At 52.8% G+C, this 23,812-nt stretch overlaps 3 protein-coding genes across 3 annotated transcripts in view; all 3 read left to right on the top strand.

The window, feature by feature from the left end:
• Window positions 1-1,481: 1,481 nt before the first annotated feature.
• On the top strand, window positions 1,482-4,543 carry LOC128626355 (mucin-16-like). The gene is made up of 3 exons (XM_053658469.1): window positions 1,482-1,854; window positions 3,733-4,380; window positions 4,488-4,543. Exons 1-3 carry the CDS (start codon window positions 1,530-1,532, stop codon window positions 4,541-4,543), a joined length of 1,029 nt encoding a protein of 342 aa, XP_053514444.1. The 5' UTR covers window positions 1,482-1,529.
• A 26-nt stretch (window positions 4,544-4,569) lies between these two features.
• LOC128626354 (mucin-16-like) lies at window positions 4,570-7,871 on the top strand. The gene has a single exon (XM_053658468.1). The coding sequence runs from the start codon at window positions 4,719-4,721 to the stop codon at window positions 7,869-7,871; it is 3,153 nt and encodes a 1,050-aa protein (XP_053514443.1). The 5' UTR covers window positions 4,570-4,718.
• An 850-nt stretch (window positions 7,872-8,721) lies between these two features.
• Window positions 8,722-23,812, top strand: part of LOC119056011 (mucin-16) — a 67,940-nt gene continuing 52,849 nt past the window's right edge. The window contains 6 exon segments of the mRNA XM_053658467.1: window positions 8,722-10,496; window positions 16,868-17,257; window positions 17,678-18,106; window positions 19,332-19,456; window positions 19,536-19,603; window positions 22,715-22,887. Coding sequence (XP_053514442.1) covers window positions 9,224-10,496; window positions 16,868-17,257; window positions 17,678-18,106; window positions 19,332-19,456; window positions 19,536-19,603; window positions 22,715-22,887 — 2,458 coding nt within the window. The 5' untranslated portion in view covers window positions 8,722-9,223.

Below are 23,812 nucleotides of genomic sequence, written 5' to 3'. Positions count from 1 at the left end.
CCTCTCCTCCACTCACCACTCTTTGGGCCTCTGGCCAGGTGAAGACCACAGACATGGTGGGCACAAGCTTGGGTGCTGGAGCCCGTTCCCCTGAAAATTTGAGCAACGCCATCATCGAGACACTGGCCCCTCCCCAAACTCCCACTGAGTCAGAGGCAGTTCACCTTTCCCCAAACTCAGCTGTAATCAATGTGGGGTCTGCCAGTTCTGGACATGAAACACGTTCCTCTGTGCCAGCCAACTCAGGGCCATCCAAAGTCACTTCTCCAATGGTTAGCTCTTCCATGGAAACCACTGTTTCCACACCAACTCCTGGCTCTTCTGAAACGCCATGGCTTGAGACAGAGCCAGCATCCTCTGTGGCCCCCAACCTGAGGGGGACCAGCACCTCCCAGCTGGTGAGCTCAGCCACGGAGACAATTGCCGTCTTTTCCAGCATGCCCACTGAGGGTGGTACCAACATCTCTGGGACAGAAGACATCACCTCTGGCAAGACACCCTTTGCTGGCCCTGCTCACTCCACCAAGACACCAGACATGGCCACAGGAATTCCCAGGCTCTCTACCTCCTCCATCAGGACAGGACCTTCAGGAGTGTCCCTTACCAGGCTAACACGTCACTCTGGGCCTGCGTCACCAGACACACCTTCCTTGAGTTCATCAGAAATGACCTCTTGGGCAGGGACTGACTTGGTTGTGACTCCAAGTGTATCGCACTCAGGTTTGACTGCTATTACGAGCGGGGTTTCAGGTGATTTGTCAGGAATGAGCACCTCCTTTATGGACAAAATCAGTTCCCCTTCATTCCTTACATCACTACCTGCCATGAACTCACCTTCACCTCTTTCCTCCGTATTACCAGGGTTTAGCCCAACCTCTCTCAGCCCAGAGACCTCTTTTTCCAGTCCTGTCCTGGTGAGGACCACAGACATGGTATCTCGAAGCTCTGAATCTGGAGCCAGTTTTTCTTCCAATTTGCACAGCCCGTCAAATGAGATACTGGTTGTTTCTGAAACCTCCTCCACGGATGCCGGGGCAACTCGCCTTTCCCAAAACACAGGCATTACAAGTGTGGGGACCAGCAGTTCTGGATATGAACTCCATTCCTCTGTCCCAGTCTACTCTGAGTCAGCCAGCATCACATATCCCATAGATACTGCCCCATCTTTGGAGGAGACCACTCTTGCCACATCAGCAATGTCTGTGCCCCTTACATCAACATCATTTGAAACAGTGCCACTTTTGCATCCAACTTCTGGACTGAAGGTGACAAACAAGGCCATGGACTTCATCTCAGCTCCATCCACTCCTATGTCTTCACCTCCTCAGTTTACTCATCTTGTGAAGAGTCCCCGACCTGGTGCCACAGACATTCTGTCCTCAGCTGAGACCTTGCCAGGTGACACATTGACACCCTCTTTGTCAGAATCCACAACTTCCTTTGCAACATCAGCAGTTCCAGGTGTCAGCTCCACTGCCTGCTCATCTGGTCCATTTTGTGGAACAGAACCAGTCCTTGGGGATACTTCTATGTCCACCATTGCAAGGACCCTGCCTTCATCAGCTTCAACATCATTCCCCTTTTCAACCTTCACTACCACTGGCTCTTCTACTGGCCCAGCCCCCCATGGGATTACTTCCTCACCAACCCCTCCACGTGCCGTAGATGCCACCCATGAGGCAAAGATAAGCACTGCTGCTGGACCCATGGTTATGGTCAGTAGTCAGGAAACTTGGACCCCATCAGTCAGGACATCTTTATCGCCCATCATGGATACCAGAATAACCCAGAACATGGACTTGGGAACAGTGACAAATGCTTCTCAAGTGTCTCCACACCCAACGCAGTTGACGAGTAAGAACCTAGATAATTATTTGTTGTGGGAGGTTATCACGCTCTGTGGGCTGTTTCACAGTGTCCCTGGCCTCACCCACTCATGCCTGTAGCACCCACCACGTACACAGCTCTGACGACCCATCACCCCAGGCTGAGATCTACCGGGTCAGGGAATTCTGGGTGAGAGTCCCCTCCTCCCACCGACATTTTTTCCTCATATCCTGTCTTCCCATTTTGGACCCCACAGGATCCTGAAATTTACTTACGAAATTAATCTGAACAATGGTTAGAACATAGGTTCAGGTTGCAGACAAAACTACCAGTTCAGATTTCTACACTATCAGTCAGTAGTTGTGTGATCTTGGCTAATTATGATCTCAGAGGACCTGCTTTTCTCTTCTGTAAAACAATAATAGGGCATCCACCCAACATTCTGGTTACGATCAAAGAGAGGAAGGATGCCCGGTGCTTTACAATTGCTCATCGTCCTCATCTCCACTACCACCATCAAACACACAATGTCTACTCTCAGAAACACATTTTTCAGGGTATTCTCAGCAACACAGCAATGTAGCTTCACCAGCAGGGTCAAAATCCCCTTCGTTTTGTCTTTCTCCCTGCACCAGGCTCCCACAGGCTTTGTGGTCGTTACTGAGAAGCCTCCAGGTTCCTCCTCCTTCCTGGGAACCACTTTCTGAAGCCCTGGTCAGTCATGTTGACTCAGCCGATGACACCTTACTCTTCCTCAGAGGCTGACTTCTAGTCACCTTGGACAGCTGCTGTCGTCCCCGGCAAATTTAATCCAGTAAACATTTACTTTGTAGTAGAAGTACAAGAAGTAGAAGTACTAGTAAGAGTAGCAATAGTAGTTGTAATAGTAACAGTAGCACTCACTTTAGTAGTCATACCAATAGTAGTAATAACAATAGTAATAGGTGGCAATAATGGCAATGACAGTGGGAATGGTAGGGAGCAGCAGTGGCAGTAGTAACAATATTAACAACAGTAGTAGTAATAGCAGTAATGATTCGTAGTGGCAGTGGTGTTGGTAAGGGTAGTAATAGTAGGTAATGGCAGTGGTAGTAGTAATAATGTCTTATTGTGAGTCAGAAGGCCCTGTTCTTGGTGCTCTTTTGTTAACACTCTGAGATGGCCACTATACTTAGCCTTACTTTGTAGATGAGAGGCTGAAGATCTAGCAAGATTTGGTAATGCATCTATTTAGTGGAGGAGCCAGAATCTTGCTGTGGGACTATCTTATTCTGTAATCCAAGCTCTGAAGCACAATGATACATGATCTCTCTCAAGTAAGAGACCTTCCTCTCTCTCTCTACATATGTGTGTGTGTATCTCCATCTCCATCCATCCACATGTTCATCATTAATTAATTTACTAATTAACAAATATTTCTTGAGCACTTACTATATGCCAAGCAGGCAAGCATTAACAACTGTTACCAAGGAGACTATAAGGCGTGGAGCAGTGCAGGTTCACGCAGTAGGATAAGCAGACAACGAGAAGGGAGAAATGAATTTTGATATGAATTTGTAAAGGTTGATTTGACCTGGAGTTTGAAGTAAAACAGAAAGTAAGGAAGCTGATGACAGATGGTCGTGTCAAGCAGAGAAAACTGCTTGAAGAAAGGCTCGGAGGATGGAGAGTACAGAAAACGTTTGAGAGCAGGGAGTGGTCAGCTTCGGAGTTAGAGCCCAAGACCATACAGGGAAGGTAGGGGAATACTGAGCATAATTCCTCTCCCTGCTCCAGAACCATTCCAGGTACATTTTGGGTGGAGATGTTTCTCTCCCTTTCCTCATGTGGATGAAAAAAAACCTGTTGCCTGTGCTGAGTGGTAATCATTCTGTCCAAATTGTGTGTCCATCCCACAATTCACAGGACTACCCACAGGAGGGACAGAGAGAACACACACCACCACCAGAGCAACTTCAGCCACCAGAGTGTCTGCTCCTACTTTGGAAATGCTGACTGTCCACAGGACATCGGGTAAGACAGCCAACACCAGCACAACAGGACTGGTCATTGCAACTGCATTTGTCTCCCCCAATGATCTAGAGAGGACCGCCTCCTCGGTCACCAGCTCGGAAGCACAGACCAGCAGAACAGTGGTATACAGGACAACCCCATCCATGTACCGTGGCAGATCAGCGACACTGGGGGTTCCTTCTGTGGCAGAGACAAGCACACTGGTTCCAACTCTGGGTGTTTCCTATGGTGAGCCAGAGGCCACAACTTCATGGGACACCCATCCTGTTCAGGCCAGCTCGCCTGCATCCAGGGCAACCCTGACTGATTCCCACAGCAAATCAGACAGCTCACCTGCAATGGTTACCAGTTCTGCAGAGGAAGTAGGTTTCGCGGGTTCTACTTGGACTGCCTCCCCTGCTGCACTGACAGCGGTGAACGCACTGATAACAACTCCTGAGACTAAATCAACCACCTTCACTACAGTTCTCACTGGCTCCACAAATGGACAAGACACAACAGACTCATGGGTCACACCTGAGAGAACTTCACCCGCTCCAGGTAAAACTGGCACAGCACAGACAAAGAAAGAAGTGACGGAAATGGACACTATTACTCAAGAATGCAAAAGCCCAACTACTTTAACTATGACTAAGGCCCAACTTCAGGGGGAGAATACACTACCCTGGGCAACTCAATTGCAAACAGCAACCAAACCGGGTGACAAACACCTATCCAAGGTCACCCGTCCCTCAGAGACTGACCTCGTTGCTTCCCAAACACCATTTGAAGTTTCCCACAGTGAATCAGACAGCATATCTTCAACAGGCAGCAGCAGTCCCGAGGCAGAACCCAGTTCAGCCCTTCCAACGGTGACTGTCCCAGTTGAGGTACTCACCATGGCCACCTCCCCGGTCACTAGTTCTGGGAAGGAACGCGGTACGACTTTTTCAACTGGGACTCTTAACACTGAGGAATCAGATCCAAAGATCTCCTCAGTCACCCGTCCTGCAGAGTCCAGCTCAACTGTCCCCAGGGCAGGCAGCAGTGCTTCCCACAGTGACTCGGACAGCACTGCCCCAACAGTCCCCAGTCTTGGCACAGGCGCCAGTCCAGCTGGTACCAATACACCTGTGTCGTCTGGGGCACCAGGGCTGCTGACCTCACAGGTTCCTAGTTCTGAGACAGTTGCCAGTGCGGTTACTCCACCTCTGACTCTTTCTCCTCATGAACCGGCCAACACAGCCTCAGGGGTGACTCACCCTGCAGCCCGGACTCTGTCAGCCCAACCAACTCAGACGGACTCCCCTGATGTTTCAGGAGCACCGAGCTCAGTCGCCACCAGTTCTGGGGCAGAGACCACTCCACCTTTTCCAACGCTGACCGATTTCCCACATGAACTAGACACCACAGAAGCCAGTTCAGCTGTTCCAACCCTGACTGCATCCCCCGAGGATCCAGGTGCAAGCGTCTCTTTGGTCACCCAGTCCTCAGACACCAGCCCATCTTTTCCCAAAGGCACTTCCAGTGTGTCCAGCAGTGCATCAGACAGCGCACCCTCGATGGCCACTGGTGCTGCTGTGGAAGCTGTTTCAACTCTTCCAGGGAGGACCGTCAAGACTGTGGTACCAGGGGTGGTGACCTCACGGGTCACTAGTTCTGGGGCAGAGACCACCACCACTGCTTCAACTTTGACCACCGACCAAGGTCATCCGGAGAACACAGCCTCCTGGGCCACACACTTGGAAACGGAAGCCAGGTCAGCTGTTCCAACTCTGACCGAGTCCCCTCCTGAGGCAGGTGCAACAGTCTCCTCGGTTTCCCGACCTGGGGCACAGACCACTTCAATCATTTCCACTTTGGCCCTTTCCCCTGCTGTATCAGGGGTGCACTTCTCACAGGTAAGCAGTTCTAGGGCAGAGACTGCTACAACTCTTCCAACTCTGACCGATTCCACACCTGAACCAGAGACAGCAGCCTCGTGGGGCACCCATCCTGAAGCAGAAGCCAGTTCCATTGTTCCAACTGTGACTGTTTCTTCTCATGAGCCAGACACCACAGCCTCACGGGTCCACTCGGCAAAGACCAGCTCCTCGGTTTCCAGAAAGAAGCCAACTTTTCCCCCTGGTGAGTTAGACAGCATATCTTCAACGGCCACCAGTTCTGGAACAGAAGCCAGTTCAGCCCTTCCAGCAGTGACTCTCCCACTTGATGTACTCACCACGGGCTCCTCCCCGGTCACCAGTTCTGGGACACAAGGCCACAGGACTTTCTCAACTGGCACCGAGTCCCTGCATGAGTCAGATACGACAGTCTCTTTGGTCGCCCGTCATGCAGAGTCCAGCACATTTTTGTCCAAAAGCACTTCCAGTGTGTCCCACAGTGAGTCAGACAGTGCACCCTCGATGGCCAGTAGTCCTGGGGCAGAAGCCAGTTCAGCTCTTCCCGGTAAGACTGTCAAAACTGTTGCACCAGGGGTGGTGACCTCCCGGGCCACCAGTTCTGGGGTAGAGACTGGCACAACTGCTGCAACTTTGACTGCTTCCCAACTTCACCTGAAGACCACGGCCTCATGGGCCACCCAGTCTGACACGGAAGCAAGGTCAGCTGATCCAACTCTGACTCTGTCCCCTCCTGAGCCAGGCACAACAGTGTCCCTGGTCACCCGTCCCTCAGAGACTGACCTCGTTGCTTCCCAAACACCGTTTGAAGTTTCCCACAGTGAATCAGACAGCATATCTTCAACAGGCAGCAGCAGTCCCGAGGCAGAAGCCAGTTCAGCCCTTCCAACGGTGACTGTCCCGTTTCATGTGCTCACCATGGCCACCTCCCCGGTCACTAGTTCTGGGAAGGAACGCGGTACGACTTTTTCAACTCAGACTCTTAACCCTGAGGAATCAGATCCAAAGATCTCCTCAGTCACCCGTCCTGCAGAGCCCAGCTCAACTGTCCCCAGGTTGGGCAGCAGTGCTTCCCACAGTGTCTCGGACAGCACTACCCCAACAGTCCCCAGTCTTGGCACAGGCGCCAGTCCAGCTGGTCCCAATACACCTGTGTCGTCTGGGGCACCAGGGCTGCTGACCTCACAGGTTCCTAGTTCTGAGACAGTTGCCAGTGGGGTTACTCCACCTCTGACTCTTTCTCCTCATGAACTGGCCACCACAGCCTCAGGGGTGACTCACCCTGCAGCCCGGACTCTGTCAGCCCAACCAACTCAGACGGACTCCCCTGATGTTTCAGGAGCACCGAGCTCAGTCGCCACCAGTTCTGGGGCAGAGACCACTCCACCTTTTCCAACGCTGACCGATTTCCCACATGAACTAGACACCACAGAAGCCAGTTCAGCTGTTCCAACCCTGACTGCATCCCCCGAGGATCCAGGTGCAAGCGTCTCTTTGGTCACCCAGTCCTCAGACACCAGCCCATCTTTTCCCAAAGGCACTTCCAGTGTGTCCAGCAGTGCATCAGACAGTGCACCCTCGATGGCCACTGGTGCTGCTGTGGAAGCTGTTTCAACTCTTCCAGGGAGGACCTTCAAGACTGTGGTACCAGGGGTGGTGACCTCACGGGTCACTAGTTCTGGGGCAGAGACCACCACCACTGCTTCAACTTTGACCACCGACCAAGGTCATCCGGAGAACACAGCCTCCTGGGCCACGCACTTGGAAACGGAAGCCAGGTCAGCTGTTCCAACTCTGACCGAGTCCCCTCCTGAGGCAGGTGCAACAGTCTCCTCGGTTTCCCGACCTGGGGCACAGACCACTTCAATCATTTCCACTTTGGCCCTTTCCCCTGCTGTATCAGGGGTGCACTTCTCACAGGTAAGCAGTTCTAGGGCAGAGACTGCTACAACTCTTCCAACTCTGACCGATTCCACACCTGAACCAGAGACAGCAGCCTCGTGGGGCACCCATCCTGCAGCAGAAGCCAGTTCCATTGTTCCAACTGTGACTGTTTCTTCTCCTGAGCCAGACACCACAGCCTCACGGGTCCACTCGGCAAAGACCAGCTCCTCGGTTTCCAGAAAGAAGCCAACTTTTCCCCCCTGGTGAGTTAGACAGCATATCTTCAACGGCCACCAGTTCTGGAACAGAAGCCAGTTCAGCCCTTCCAGCAGTGACTCTCCCACTTGATGTACTCACCACGGGCTCCTCCCCGGTCACCAGTTCTGGGACACAAGGCCACAGGACTTTCTCAACTGGCACCGAGTCCCTGCATGAGTCAGATACGACAGTCTCTTTGGTCACCCGTCATGCAGAGTCCAGCACATTTTTGTCCAAAAGCACTTCCAGTGTGTCCCACAGTGAGTCAGACAGTGCACCCTCGATGGCCAGTAGTCCTGGGGCAGAAGCCAGTTCAGCTCTTCCCGGTAAGACTGTCAAAACTGTTGCACCAGGGGTGGTGACCTCCCGGGCCACCAGTTCTGGGGTAGAGACTGGCACAACTGCTGCAACTTTGACTGCTTCCCAACTTCACCTGAAGACCACGGCCTCATGGGCCACCCAGTTTGACACGGAAGCAAGGTCAGCTGATCCAACTCTGACTCTGTCCCCTTCTGAGCCAGGCACAACAGTGTCCCTGGTCACCCGTCCCTCAGAGACTGACCTCGTTGCTTCCCAAACACCGTTTGAAGTTTCCCACAGTGAATCAGACAGCATATCTTCAACAGGCAGCAGCAGTCCCGAGGCAGAAGCCAGTTCAGCCCTTCCAACGGTGACTGTCCCGTTTCATGTGCTCACCATGGCCACCTCCCCCGGTCACTAGTTCTGGGAAGGAAGGAGGTACGACTTTTTCAACTGGGACTCTTAACACTGAGGAATCAGATCCAAAGATCTCCTCAGTCACCCGTCCTGCAGAGCCCAGCTCAACTGTCCCCAGGTTGGGCAGCAGTGCTTCCCACAGTGTCTCGGACAGCACTACCCCAACAGTCCCCAGTCTTGGCACAGGCGCCAGTCCAGCGGGTCCCAATACACCTGTGTCGTCTGGGGCACCAGGGCTGCTGACCTCACAGGTTCCTAGTTCTGAGACAGTTGCCAGTGGGGTTACTCCACCTCTGACTCTTTCTCCTCATGAACTGGCCACCACAGCCTCAGGGGTGACTCACCCTGCAGCCGGGACTCTGTCAGCCGAACCAACTCAGACGGACTCCCCTGATGTTTCAGGAGCACCGAGCTCAGTCGCCACCAGTTCTGGGGCAGAGACCACTCCACCTTTTCCAACGCTGACCGATTTCCCACATGAACTAGACACCACAGAAGCCAGTTCAGCTGTTCCAACCCTGACTGCATCCCCCGAGGATCCAGGTGCAAGCGTCTCTTTGGTCACCCAGTCCTCAGACACCAGCCCATCTTTTCCCAAAGGCACTTCCAGTGTGTCCAGCAGTGCATCAGACAGCGCACCCTCGATGGCCACTGGTGCTGCTGTGGAAGCTGTTTCAACTCTTCCAGGGAGGACCGTCAAGACTGTGGTACCAGGGGTGGTGACCTCACGGGTCACTAGTTCTGGGGCAGAGACCACCACCACTGCTTCAACTTTGACCACCGACCAAGATCATCCGGAGACCAGAGCCTCCTGGGCCACGCACTTGGAAACGGAAGCCAGGTCAGCTGTTCCAACTCTGACCGAGTCCCCTCCTGAGGCAGGTGCAACAGTCTCCTCGGTTTCCCGACCTGGGGCACAGACCACTTCAATCATTTCCACTTTGGCCCTTTCCCCTGCTGTATCAGGGGTGCACTTCTCACAGGTAAGCAGTTCTAGGGCAGAGACTGCTACAACTCTTCCAACTCTGACCGATTCCACACCTGAACCAGAGACAGCAGCCTCGTGGGGCACCCATCCTGCAGCAGAAGCCAGTTCCATTGTTCCAACTGTGACTGTTTCTTCTCCTGAGCCAGACACCACAGCCTCACGGGTCCACTCGGCAAAGACCAGCTCCTCGGATTCCAGAAAGACGCCAACTTTTCCCCCTGGTGAGTTAGACAGCATATCTTCAACGGCCACCAGTTCTGGAAGAGAAGCCAGTTCAGCCCTTCCAGCAGTGACTCTCCCACTTGATGTACTCACCACGGGCTCCTCCCCGGTCACCAGTTCTGGGACACAAGGCCACAGGACTTTCTCAACTGGCACCGAGTCCCTGCATGAGTCAGATACGACAGTCTCTTTGGTCACCCGTCATGCAGAGTCCAGCACATTTTTGTCCAAAAGCACTTCCAGTGTGTCCCACAGTGAGTCAGACAGTGCACCCTCGATGGCCAGTAGTCCTGGGGCAGAAGCCAGTTCAGCTCTTCCCGGTAAGACTGTCAAAACTGTTGCACCAGGGGTGGTGACCTCCCGGGCCACCAGTTCTGGGGTAGAGACTGGCACAACTGCTGCAACTTTGACTGCTTCCCAACTTCACCTGAAGACCACGGCCTCATGGGCCACCCAGTTTGACACGGAAGCAAGGTCAGCTGATCCAACTCTGACTCTGTCCCCTCCTGAGCCAGGCACAACAGTGTCCCTGGTCACCCGTCCCTCAGAGACTGACCTCGTTGCTTCCCAAACACCGTTTGAAGTTTCCCACAGTGAATCAGACAGCATATCTTCAACAGGCAGCAGCAGTCCCGAGGCAGAAGCCAGTTCAGCCCTTCCAACGGTGACTGTCCCGTTTCATGTGCTCACCATGGCCACCTCCCCCGGTCACTAGTTCTGGGAAGGAAGGAGGTACGACTTTTTCAACTGGGACTCTTAACACTGAGGAATCAGATCCAAAGATCTCCTCAGTCACCCGTCCTGCAGAGCCCAGCTCAACTGTCCCCAGGTTGGGCAGCAGTGCTTCCCACAGTGTCTCGGACAGCACTACCCCAACAGTCCCCAGTCTTGGCACAGGCGCCAGTCCAGCGGGTCCCAATACACCTGTGTCGTCTGGGGCACCAGGGCTGCTGACCTCACAGGTTCCTAGTTCTGAGACAGTTGCCAGTGGGGTTACTCCACCTCTGACTCTTTCTCCTCATGAACTGGACACCACAGCCTCAGGGGTGACTCACCCTGCAGCCGGGACTCTGTCAGCCCAACCAACTCAGACGGACTCCCCCTGATGTTTCAGGAGCACCGAGCTCAGTCGCCACCAGTTCTGGGGCAGAGACCACTCCACCTTTTCCAACGCTGACCGATTTCCCACATGAACTAGACACCACAGAAGCCAGTTCAGCTGTTCCAACCCTGACTGCATCCCCCGAGGATCCAGGTGCAAGCGTCTCTTTGGTCACCCAGTCCTCAGACACCAGCCCATCTTTTCCCAAAGGCACTTCCAGTGTGTCCAGCAGTGCATCAGACAGCGCACCCTCGATGGCCACTGGTGCTGCTGTGGAAGCTGTTTCAACTCTTCCAGGGAGGACCGTCAAGACTGTGGTACCAGGGGTGGTGACCTCACGGGTCACTAGTTCTGGGGCAGAGACCACCACCACTGCTTCAACTTTAACCACTCACCAAGGTCATCCGGAGACCAGAGCCTCCTGGGCCACGCACTTGGAAACGGAAGCCAGGTCAGCTGTTCCAACTCTGACCGAGTCCCCTCCTGAGGCAGGTGCAACAGTCTCCTCGGTTTCCCGACCTGGGGCACAGACCACTTCAATCATTTCCACTTTGGCCCTTTCCCCTGCTGTATCAGGGGGTGCACTTCTCACAGGTAAGCAGTTCTAGGGCAGAGACTGCTACAACTCTTCCAACTCTGACCGATTCCACACCTGAACCAGAGACAGCAGCCTCGTGGGGCACCCATCCTGCAGCAGAAGCCAGTTCCATTGTTCCAACTGTGACTGTTTCTTCTCATGAGCCAGACACCACAGCCTCACGGGTCCACTCGGCAAAGACCAGCTCCTCGGTTTCCAGAAAGAAGCCAACTTTTCCCCCTGGTGAGTTAGACAGCATATCTTCAACGGCCACCAGTTCTGGAAGAGAAGCCAGTTCAGCCCTTCCAGCAGTGACTCTCCCACTTGATGTACTCACCACGGGCTCCTCCCCGGTCACCAGTTCTGGGACACAAGGCCACAGGACTTTCTCAACTGGCACCGAGTCCCTGCATGAGTCAGATACGACAGTCTCTTTGGTCACCCGTCATGCAGAGTCCAGCACATTTTTGTCCAAAAGCACTTCCAGTGTGTCCCACAGTGAGTCAGACAGTGCACCCTCGATGGCCAGTAGTCCTGGGGCAGAAGCCAGTTCAGCTCTTCCCGGTAAGACTGTCAAAACTGTTGCACCAGGGGTGGTGACCTCCCGGGCCACCAGTTCTGGGGTAGAGACTGGCACAACTGCTGCAACTTTGACTGCTTCCCAACTTCACCTGAAGACCACGGCCTCATGGGCCACCCAGTTTGACACGGAAGCAAGGTCAGCTGATCCAACTCTGACTCTGTCCCCTCCTGAGCCAGGCACAACAGTGTCCCTGGTCACCCGTCCCTCAGAGACTGACCTCGTTGCTTCCCAAACACCGTTTGAAGTTTCCCACAGTGAATCAGACAGCATATCTTCAACAGGCAGCAGCAGTCCCGAGGCAGAAGCCAGTTCAGCCCTTCCAACGGTGACTGTCCCGTTTCATGTGCTCACCATGGCCACCTCCCCGGTCACTAGTTCTGGGAAGGAAGGAGGTACGACTTTTTCAACTGGGACTCTTATCACTGAGGAATCAGATCCAAAGATCTCCTCAGTCACCCGTCCTGCAGAGCCCAGCTCAACTGTCCCCAGGTTGGGCAGCAGTGCTTCCCACAGAGTCTCGGACAGCACTGCCCCAACAGTCCCCAGTCTTGGCACAGGCGCCAGTCCAGCTGGTCCCAATACACCTGTGTCGTCTGGGGCACCAGGGCTGCTGACCTCACAGGTTCCTAGTTCTGAGACAGTTGCCAGTGGGGTTACTCCACCTCTGACTCTTTCTCCTCATGAACTGGACACCACAGCCTCAGGGGTGACTCACCCTGCAGCCGGGACTCTGTCAGCCCAACCAACTCAGACGGACTCCCCTGATGTTTCAGGAGCACCGAGCTCAGTCACCACCAGTTCTGGGGCAGAGACCACTCCACCTTTTCCAACGCTGACCGATTTCCCACATGAACTAGACACCACAGAAGCCAGTTCAGCTGTTCCAACCCTGACTGCATCCCCCGAGGATCCAGGTGCAAGCGTCTCTTTGGTCACCCAGTCCTCAGACACCAGCCCATCTTTTCCCAAAGGCACTTCCAGTGTGTCCAGCAGTGCATCAGACAGCGCACCCTCGATGGCCACTGGTGCTGCTGTGGAAGCTGTTTCAACTCTTCCAGGGAGGACCGTCAAGACTGTGGTACCAGGGGTGGTGACCTCACGGGTCACTAGTTCTGGGGGCAGAGACCACCACCACTGCTTCAACTTTGACCACCGACCAAGGTCATCCGGAGACCACAGCCTCCTGGGCCACGCACTTGGAAACGGAAGCCAGGTCAGCTGTTCCAACTCTGACCGAGTCCCCTCCTGAGGCAGGTGCAACAGTCTCCTCGGTTTCCCGACCTGGGGCACAGACCACTTCAATCATTTCCACTTTGGCCCTTTCCCCTGCTGTATCAGGGGTGCACTTCTCACAGGTAAGCAGTTCTAGGGCAGAGACTGCTACAACTCTTCCAACTCTGACCGATTCCACACCTGAACCAGAGACAGCAGCCTCGTGGGGCACCCATCCTGCAGCAGAAGCCAGTTCCATTGTTCCAACTGTGACTGTTTCTTCTCCTGAGCCAGACACCACAGCCTCACGGGTCCACTCGGCAAAGACCAGCTCCTCGGATTCCAGAAAGACGCCAACTTTTCCCCCCTGGTGAGTTAGACAGCATATCTTCAACGGCCACCAGTTCTGGAACAGAAGCCAGTTCAGCCCTTCCAGCAGTGACTCTCCCACTTGATGTACTCACCACGGGCTCCTCCCCGGTCACCAGTTCTGGGACACAAGGCCACAGGACTTTCTCAACTGGCACCGAGTCCCTGCATGAGTCAGATACGACAGTCTCTTTGGTCACCCGTCATGCAGAGTCCAGCACATTTTTGTCCAAAAGCACTTCCAGTGTGTCCCACAGTGAGTCAGACAGTGCACCCTCGATGGCCAGTAGTCCTGGGGCAGAAGCCAGTTCAGCTCTTCCCGGTAAGACTGTCAAAACTGTTGCACCAGGGCTGGTGACCTCCCGGGCCACCAGTTCTGGGATAGAGACTGGCACAACTGCTGCAACTTTGACTGCTTCCCAACTTCACCTGAAGACCACGGCCTCATGGGCCACCCAGTTTGACACGGAAGCAAGGTCAGCTGATCCAACTCTGACTCTGTCCCCTCCTGAGCCAGGCACAACAGTGTCCCTGGTCACCCGTCCCTCAGAGACTGACCTCGTTGCTTCCCAAACACCGTTTGAAGTTTCCCACAGTGAATCAGACAGCATATCTTCAACAGGCAGCAGCAGTCCCGAGGCAGAAGCCAGTTCAGCCCTTCCAACGGTGACTGTCCCGTTTCATGTGCTCACCATGGCCACCTCCCCGGTCACTAGTTCTGGGAAGGAAGGAGGTACGACTTTTTCAACTGGGACTCTTAACACTGAGGAATCAGATCCAAAGATCTCCTCAGTCACCCGTCCTGCAGAGCCCAGCTCAACTGTCCCCAGGTTGGGCAGCAGTGCTTCCCACAGTGTCTCGGACAGCACTACCCCAACAGTCCCCAGTCTTGGCACAGGCGCCAGTCCAGCGGGTCCCAATACACCTGTGTCGTCTGGGGCACCAGGGCTGCTGACCTCACAGGTTCCTAGTTCTGAGACAGTTGCCAGTGGGGTTACTCCACCTCTGACTCTTTCTCCTCATGAACCCGCCACCACAGCCTCAGGGGTGACTCACCCTGCAGCCGGGACTCTGTCAGCCCAACCAACTCAGACGGACTCCCCTGATGTTTCAGGAGCACCGAGCTCAGTCGCCACCAGTTCTGGGGCAGAGACCACTCCACCTTTTCCAACGCTGACCGATTTCCCACATGAACTAGACACCACAGAAGCCAGTTCAGCTGTTCCAACCCTGACTGCATCCCCCGAGGATCCAGGTGCAAGCGTCTCTTTGGTCACCCAGTCCTCAGACACCAGCCCATCTTTTCCCAAAGGCACTTCCAGTGTGTCCAGCAGTGCATCAGACAGCGCACCCTCGATGGCCACTGGTGCTGCTGTGGAAGCTGTTTCAACTCTTCCAGGGAGGACCGTCAAGACTGTGGTACCAGGGGTGGTGACCTCACGGGTCACTAGTTCTGGGGCAGAGACCACCACCACTGCTTCAACTTTGACCACCGACCAAGGTCATCCGGAGACCACAGCCTCCTGGGCCACGCACTTGGAAACGGAAGCCAGGTCAGCTGTTCCAACTCTGACCGAGTCCCCTCCTGAGGCAGGTGCAACAGTCTCCTCGGTTTCCCGACCTGGGGCACAGACCACTTCAATCATTTCCACTTTGGCCCTTTCCCCTGCTGTATCAGGGGTGCACTTCTCACAGGTAAGCAGTTCTAGGGCAGAGACTGCTACAACTCTTCCAACTCTGACCGATTCCACACCTGAACCAGAGACAGCAGCCTCGTGGGGCACCCATCCTGCAGCAGAAGCCAGTTCCATTGTTCCAACTGTGACTGTTTCTTCTCATGAGCCAGACACCACAGCCTCACGGGTCCACTCGGCAAAGACCAGCTCCTCGGTTTCCAGAAAGACGCCAACTTTTCCCCCTGGTGAGTTAGACAGCATATCTTCAACGGCCACCAGTTCTGGAAGAGAAGCCAGTTCAGCCCTTCCAGCAGTGACTCTCCCACTTGATGTACTCACCACGGGCTCCTCCCCGGTCACCAGTTCTGGGACACAAGGCCACAGGACTTTCTCAACTCGCACCGAGTCCCTGCATGGGTCAGATACGACAGTCTCTTTGGTCGCCCGTCATGCAGAGTCCAGCACATTTTTGTCCAAAAGCACTTCCAGTGTGTCCCACAGTGAGTCAGACAGTGCACCCTCGATGGCCAGTAGTCCTGGGGCAGAAGCCAGTTCAGCTCTTCCCGGTAAGACTGTCAAAACTGTTGCACCAGGGGTGGTGACCTCCCGGGCCACCAGTTCTGGGGTAGAGACTGGCACAACTGCTGCAACTTTGACTGCTTCCCAACTTCACCTGAAGACCACGGCCTCATGGGCCACCCAGTTTGACACGGAAGCAAGGTCAGCTGATCCAACTCTGACTCTGTCCCCTCCTGAGCCAGGCACAACAGTGTCCCTGGTCACCCGTCCCTCAGAGACTGACCTCGTTGCTTCCCAAACACCGTTTGAAGTTTCCCACAGTGAATCAGACAGCATATCTTCAACAGGCAGCAGCAGTCCCGAGGCAGAAGCCAGTTCAGCCCTTCCAACGGTGACTGTCCCGTTTCATGTGCTCACCATGGCCACCTCCCCGGTCACTAGTTCTGGGAAGGAAGGAGGTACGACTTTTTCAACTGGGACTCTTATCACTGAGGAATCAGATCCAAAGATCTCCTCAGTCACCCGTCCTGCAGAGCCCAGCTCAACTGTCCCCAGGGCAGGCAGCAGTGCTTCCCACAGTGTCTCGGACAGCACTACCCCAACAGTCCCCAGTCTTGGCACAGGCGCCAGTCCAGCTGGTCCCAATACACCTGTGTCGTCTGGGGCACCAGGGCTGCTGACCTCACAGGTTCCTAGTTCTGAGACAGTTGCCAGTGCGGTTACTCCACCTCTGACTCTTTCTCCTCATGAACTGGCCACCACAGCCTCAGGGGTGACTCACCCTGCAGCCCGGACTCTGTCAGCCCAAGCCAACTCAGACGGACTCCCCTGATGTTTCAGGAGCACCGAGCTCAGTCGCCACCAGTTCTGGGGCAGAGACCACTCCACCTTTTCCAACGCTGACCGATTTCCCACATGAACTAGACACCACAGAAGCCAGTTCAGCTGTTCGGCAACCCTGACTGCATCCCCCGAGGATCCAGGTGCAAGCGTCTCTTTGGTCACCCAGTCCTCAGACACCAGCCCATCTTTTCCCAAAGGCACTTCCAGTGTGTCCAGCAGTGCATCAGACAGCGCACCCTCGATGGCCACTGGTGCTGCTGTGGAAGCTGTTTCAACTCTTCCAGGGAGGACCGTCAAGACTGTGGTACCAGGGGTGGTGACCTCGGCCCTGAAGACCACGGCCTCATGGGCCACCCAGTCTGACTCGGAAGCAAGGTCTGCTGTTCCACCTCTGACTCTGTCCCCTCGTGATCCAGAGACAACAGTGTTTATGGTCACCTATTTGACAGAGACCAGCCTAACACTTCCTCAAACAACATCCACTGTTTTTCATGGTGAATCAGAACCCACATCCTCAGTGGCCACTGACCTCAGGCCTGAAGCCAATTCTTCTATTCCAACTCTGACAGTCTCTTCTGAAGTGCCAGGTAAGGTTATGTTTCAGGTCTCTATTTCTGAGGTAGATTTCAGCATGGCTATTCCCACTCTAAGTTCTACTTCTGGTGAACTCGTGACTAAAGCCTCCTTTTTTCTTTACCCCTTTGCAGAGGGAATCACCAGTCCTTTTGTTTGGGCTATTTTTTCTTGTTTAGTAGATATCACAGCCTCTCCATATACGTGCTGTGAGTGGGAGGGTAGTGGGGTATTTCCCACCGAGACAGTTTTTCTCAGTCCATGAAAAACAGCATCCTTTCTTTTCACCACAGTTGTGAATGAGGCCAGCAGGATCAATCTGCCTGCAACCGCCTCACTCCATGTTTCTGTTGGAACAGTCCTCCTCCCCTCCCGTCCTGAGACAGACCACAGTACAACTATTTCAGCCTCAACTCTTTTCTGTTGTTTATCAGAGACCACAGGCTTCCCAGCCACCAGCCCTGCATCAGTGGTCAGCACAGTCATTCCAGCCGTGCCTGCTTCCCCTGGTGTTCTGGAGCCTGGCAGCAGCCCTGCCACCACTGGCGAGTCTTACACTGTAGCTTCCTGGAGCACACAAACCTCACCACCTGCAATCTCAGCTGGACCCCCAGAGTTTTCCCAGACTGCAACAGATGGCACTATGACCTTGATTACATCTAAAATCAGTCACGAAGGATCAAGTCCAACCACCACCCTGAAAACTACAACTCTTGAGTCCACTAAATTAGCTGCTTCTGATTCAGGCCCCACCATGGCCAAGACGACAGCCACTTCCAGTACACTGGCCGGAAGTTCCTTTGTCCCTGCGACCACACCCAACATGTCCATGTCAGCCTATGCGAGTGTGACTTCAGGAACGAGTAAGAATAACTTTCTTCCTCTGTCTAGTTATCCTATATAGTTTAACCATTGCATATACATTTTGGTGGCATTAATTACATCCACACTATTGTGTGACCATCACCACTGTCTATTTCTGCAACATTTTTATCACCCAAACAGAACCTGTATACCCATCAGGCAATGACCCCCTTTCTATACTCCACCCCCAGTCCCCAGTAGCCTCCAGTCTGGTCACTGTCTCTGTGGATTTCCCTGTTGCAGATATCTCACACGACAGAAATTATACAGTATCTCTGCGCTTTTGTATCTTGCTTATCTTAGTTAGCATGATGTTTTCACGATTCCTCTGTGCTGTAGCTTGTACCAGAACTTCATTCCTGTTTATGGATAAATAATATTCCATTGTGTAGATAGACCACATTTTATCTGTTCATTCACCTGCTGATGGGAAACCAGGTTTTTTCCACCTTTGACTGTGGCATCTTATGCTGCTATGGACACGGATGTACAAGTATCCATCTGAGTCCCTGTTTCAATTCTTTGGGGTGTATACAGCAGGTCCCCAAGTAACACCAATTTTTATTATAACATGTGGTGATATATCGTATGAACTTAACTCTTCTTTATATCAATTAGTCTATTGTGAAATTGGTTTTGTTTTGCTTCCCTTCAAGTTGCAGAGCCTATTGACACATTAGCAGGGCCTGCTGCACTAAAGAGGAACAGTTGGGTCACCCACTGTATGGGGCAGGTTCAACAACAGAAACCTGTCCTGAAAGCTGGAAGGGGGAAGCATACCAGACACACCTTAGAGTTATCCCGTGTGAGGGTGAGGGATCTGGGGCATTTAACCCTCCAGCTCCCACCTGTCACTGCCAGGCCTGATAATTTCCCCAGGACAAAGAGATCCAGGTGCTGGCTTGTGCTGAAATGGTAAGAGAGAAGGAGAAGTAGGCATAGGCTGATCAATGCCTCTGAGTTTCCCCAGGACAGTCACACTTCTAAACTGAGAGCCTGCATTCCAGAAACCCACATGGTCCTGGGGACACTGGGATGGTTAGTCACCCTGTGTGAGGGGGTATTGGACAGCGACTCTATACAAGGTGTCTCAAGGAGGACAGCCCAGGCCAGGCCCCACTCGTCACTGGAGCGAAGGAAGGCATGTCCTCAGGGCCTCCCTCCCACCTCGTGTGCCAGGCCTGACTCAGGCCAGCCTCACTTTACTCTCCCTCTTCACCGCAGCTACCATTCCTTTGCTGATGTCTTTTATTGTCAACTTCACCATCACCAACCTGTACTACAGGGAGGACATGGGAAACTTGGGCTCTAAGATATTCAATGCCACCGAGAGACGCCTGCAGCAACTGGTGAGAGCACCCCACTAGCACCCCATCGCACCTTGATGTCTTGGTCCCTCCTGCTCATCTCCCTCTCATTCCTTCCCAGCTGGGGCCCTTGTTCAAGAACAGCAGCATCAGTTCCCTCTATGCTGGCTGCAGACTGGCCTCGCTCAGGTGAGACCTCCTCTAAAGCACCTACGTGGGGCGGATCCTGGCTCCTGGGGTCCATGGCATTATGGATGCCATGACAAATTCACATGGACTACCTGTGAAGGAAAAGGAACAGCTCAGATTCTCTCTCAAGGGGGAGAGCACGTCTAACCTTGCCTTGACAAGCTTTTACTGGGTTCATTTTCCACAGAAATACAGGGCATATATGTAAAGCTCATCAATATTGTCAGGCAGAAATGATTAAACAAGAGATAACATTCGAAGAATCCTGGGGGCTTATTCTGAGTCAGGGTTAGATAGTTAAAGGGCCATAAGAGTTTGTTCCACTTTGGGGAACAAACTCACTTCCTGCTTGGACCCTTATCATTTAAATTGAAGGTATTAGCAAAGTAGGTTTCATAGGATTTTAGGCATTCTTTCTTAGGCCTGATCACCCTAGGGAATCCACCCTTTCCAGCACCGGGCCGCACCCACCTCCAGCATTGCTGCAGGCTTAAGTTAGGCAGGCAAAATAAGGCAGCCAAGAGATTAGGAGACTTCTCGCACACAATGAGGACTCAGGCTATGTCAAAGCCGAGGGGCAAGGCTCTATCACCCCCTTTTTCTATAGCCCCCCAAGTCCTTCCCTGAGGGCCCCTTCATGACCATGCCTGTCTTAGGTCACCCCTCTTTTTTGGAATCTTACCTGTCATTGGCTAACCAATCATCCGCTTGGTGCCAAGCAGGGTGAAGAGAAAGGGGGCAGAGGTGGTGCCCCTACCAGGAAGATAAGATTTGTCTCCTAAGTGGCGTATGGTCCCAAGGTCATTTACTCAGCCTTAGCCACAGGAGATTACAGCTTCTTAAACCAGGCAGGGCAGTTCCCAATGCCTAAGAAATCCTACTTCTCTTTTCTCTTGGCCCTCCATACCCTGGTCCATCACAGCTACTTGGGCCTTTGCTGAGAGGCAATGCAACATTGTGTATCCAAAGTGCCTGAGTTTGAACCCCTGCTCTTCCATTTGCTACCTGTGTAACTTCGGACAGGTCTCATAACCTGTCTGATCTCCAATCACACTATCTATAAAATGGTGATAATAACAGTGCCTTACTCTTGGAGCTGCTCATCCTTCATCACAATGCCTGCCCCATTGTGAGTGCTCCATTAATGGGATCTCATAGTTCCAGCTAGTGTAGCACGGTTACCAACTGGGTTCCCAGAGTCCTTGACACTCTCCCGGTCCCAGCTCATATGTACCCTGCTGGAGACAAACTGTGGACACTGCAGCTCTGCAGTTTATTCCCCGGAAACTGGGTGAGATTTCCCAAAGAAAGTCTTACTGAAGCAAGGGGAGAGACAAATCAAAAGTTGAGGACCAGCAGGATACACTGCAATCTTAAAACTCTCAAATGGACCTGAGCTCTGCACAAATGTCCTGTCTTCCCTTCTCTGCCTACATCCACACTCGGTGTCTCTGAGGTCCACAGGCTCAGGCCCCTTTCCTTACACTTGATGACCCTATGGGCTCACTGTGGGTTCCTCCATCCAGCCATCATGACTTGATATACCAAGTCATCCTGCCAGAGAGCGGGTCCTCTACCCACCTCACTGCATGGGGAGAGATCCCTGGTATTTTGTGCATCAGAGTGTCTTCCAGCAAGTGGGGCCCACTGTACCTGCCCCCATCTCTCCACAATATGGGGAAATCAGTAGTAATATTGCTCATAGTACCTGCCATCCAATCAGTCTAGGTGATTTACACGTTTTCACTCACTTCATCCTCACGACAGTATTATTACCTGACCTGAGAGTAGTCAAGTGACTTGCTTAAGTAAAGGAGCTAGAATCTGAACCTGGGGTTAGAATTATTTCTTTTAAGCACAATGCCAGCCTTTGGACTTGGGGCTATATCTGCCCATATTAACTTTGTTAGAAATTAAAACAAAAAATGTATACGTTTACTCATTAAAAATAATAAACCTGTCACATGTTAACATATGTGACATATTTTTATAAACAACAGCCATAACTCCACCCCACCCCCAAAGAAGCACAATGAGAAAAGGGCCATTGTACATTTTTGCAATTTTTTTTAGTGTCTGGCTTAGTAGAAGATACCAAGACATCTGCCTCTGCATTTAAGGTTTTACAACATTTCACCTCACAGCACCTGGGGAAAAAATGTCACTGTATGCTTTTGAGACAATGAATGTGAAAATAATGTCTTAGGATTATTATGAAAGTAGTCCTTACCAAGTGGACTCCCTGTAATAGTTTTGGGAACACCAGAGGTCCCCGGACCACACTTTGGGAACTGCTGCGTGACGCTATGGGGTATGTTAATGAGATGGGAACACTTTGACTGGCGTGGATCACAGCAAGCAGAACTCACAGGCAAGGGAGGAAGAGGTTCCTTCTTCCTACCTGTAAAGCCTCCACTTTGAACGGAACACTTCAGGGTCAGCTTAAATTCAGGACAAAGTAATTTTTGAACCAGTTGACGGTGTTGCTTCTTAACTCATTTTCCTTGTTTTCCTCCAAATTTGACTGCCTGCTCAAAACGTATTCCCAAAGGGCTGACCTCAGCCTTGAGATCTGCCACCTTAAGATAAAAGTCCCAACTCTCGGGTTCAGTGATGGTTATTGCTCAGAGTCACTGTTGGCCACACAGGTGCCTTCCCCAAAGTCTCCAGTCCTCTTGCTTTCACTTCCACAGGCTGCATGGTGCCAGAATCCTCAGGGTTTTTCCCCTGGGGGCTCCACAATTCCACCCCCACAACCCAACCAGGACTAAGCTACTACTAAAGAGACACCATCTGCATTTACCTTCTCAAATGAACAGGGAGTGCCGGGGGGTTGATAGTTGAAACAATGAGCTTCAACCAATTAATAAAAAGATAACGAGGATGAGAAGAACATTATCTACTCCTAGCTGTAGTAACCTGTAAAACTCTGCATGTAAGGAGCTGAGGGGTCTGGATTCTCCCATCAGAGAGAACAAGATGTGCTTTAGAAAGCGTGTGAAACCCAGGGAAGAGTGCTGATGTGAACACTCAGGAGTGCCGCTGAAGGAGAGCGTGGTCCAGCGTCCTCACCACCCGTATGTCTCGATTACTGTGTCCCTCCTTCCCCAGGGCTGAAAAAGAGGGAACAGGCACCACAGTGGATGTGGTCTGCACCCACCATCCGGGTCCCACTGGCTCCGGGCTGGACAGAGAGCGGCTGTACTGGGAGCTGAGCCGGCAGACCGGCAGCGTCACGCGCCTGGGCCCCTACGCCCTGGACAGGAATAGTCTCTTCGTCAGTGGTGAGGCGCCCTGCTGCAGGTGGGACCTCCTCCTGCTCCCAGATGGGGTCTCCTTGAAGTGCATTACTCTATGTACCCAGGTTTCTCTGCACCCCCAGAATTTCCATGGGCGGCTCAGGTGTCTCCCTTTGTAACAGCTAAAAGGCACCTTTTAAGGCCTGGAAATAAAAGTTGCCTTTAGTCTTCTTCACCCCAGTGATCATTCACAGAAACCCGAAAGGAGCGGGCACACATCAAGGAAGGAAGAGGGTAGAGCAAGCCCATGGCAGTCAACACAAGAGCCGATGGGTTCCCAGTGCAGTGACCAGTCTGCCCCCTTCACCTCCTTAGGACAGCTCATGTCCTCCCCCATTCTCCAAGGGTCAGCTGGAACTGCACCCCACCTGACCCACAAACGGCAAATTGTTAGTACTGCTTCTGGCAATAAATTCCTTTGCAAACACACTCTTAGTAGCAACACCCACAAAAACACCTACAACACCACCAACACTACAGGCTGGTGTTTCCTGAGGGATTCCTATGACCCAGAATGCTATACACACTGTGTATTACTAACCCTGCCCGACACTCTTGAAGGTATCGTGTGTATTTTACAGAGGAGAAAACGAGGCTCAGGGAGGGGAATCCACTTTCCCAAGATCCGATAATTAATGTAAGCAGTACTGTCAGGAATCGAACCCTAAACTGGCTCTGGACCCCAGGCCCAGTTGGCCCAGGCCTACCTTCTAGGCTACACTGCAGACCAGCCTGGCAAGAACAAGCCTCAAACCTCAGGATGGAGAGGCAGACCAGTGGGCCTCCAATATAACAATTTGATCTAAAGCTGGATTAATTTTGTCCCTGTTATTTTCTTATTACCCGGATGAAAACTTGTATTGGATTTTATGAGTCCCTGGAGTTTACTTAGAAGTGGTCATCACCAGTG

This window comes from Artibeus jamaicensis, unplaced genomic scaffold (assembly GCF_021234435.1).
Source record: "Artibeus jamaicensis isolate MK-2021 breed Jamaican fruit bat unplaced genomic scaffold, CSHL_Jam_final scaffold_537, whole genome shotgun sequence".
NCBI classification, from domain to species: domain Eukaryota; kingdom Metazoa; phylum Chordata; class Mammalia; order Chiroptera; family Phyllostomidae; genus Artibeus; species Artibeus jamaicensis.
The sequence above is the reverse complement of the archived record's forward strand: the minus strand, read 5'-3'. Positions and strand labels throughout refer to the sequence as shown.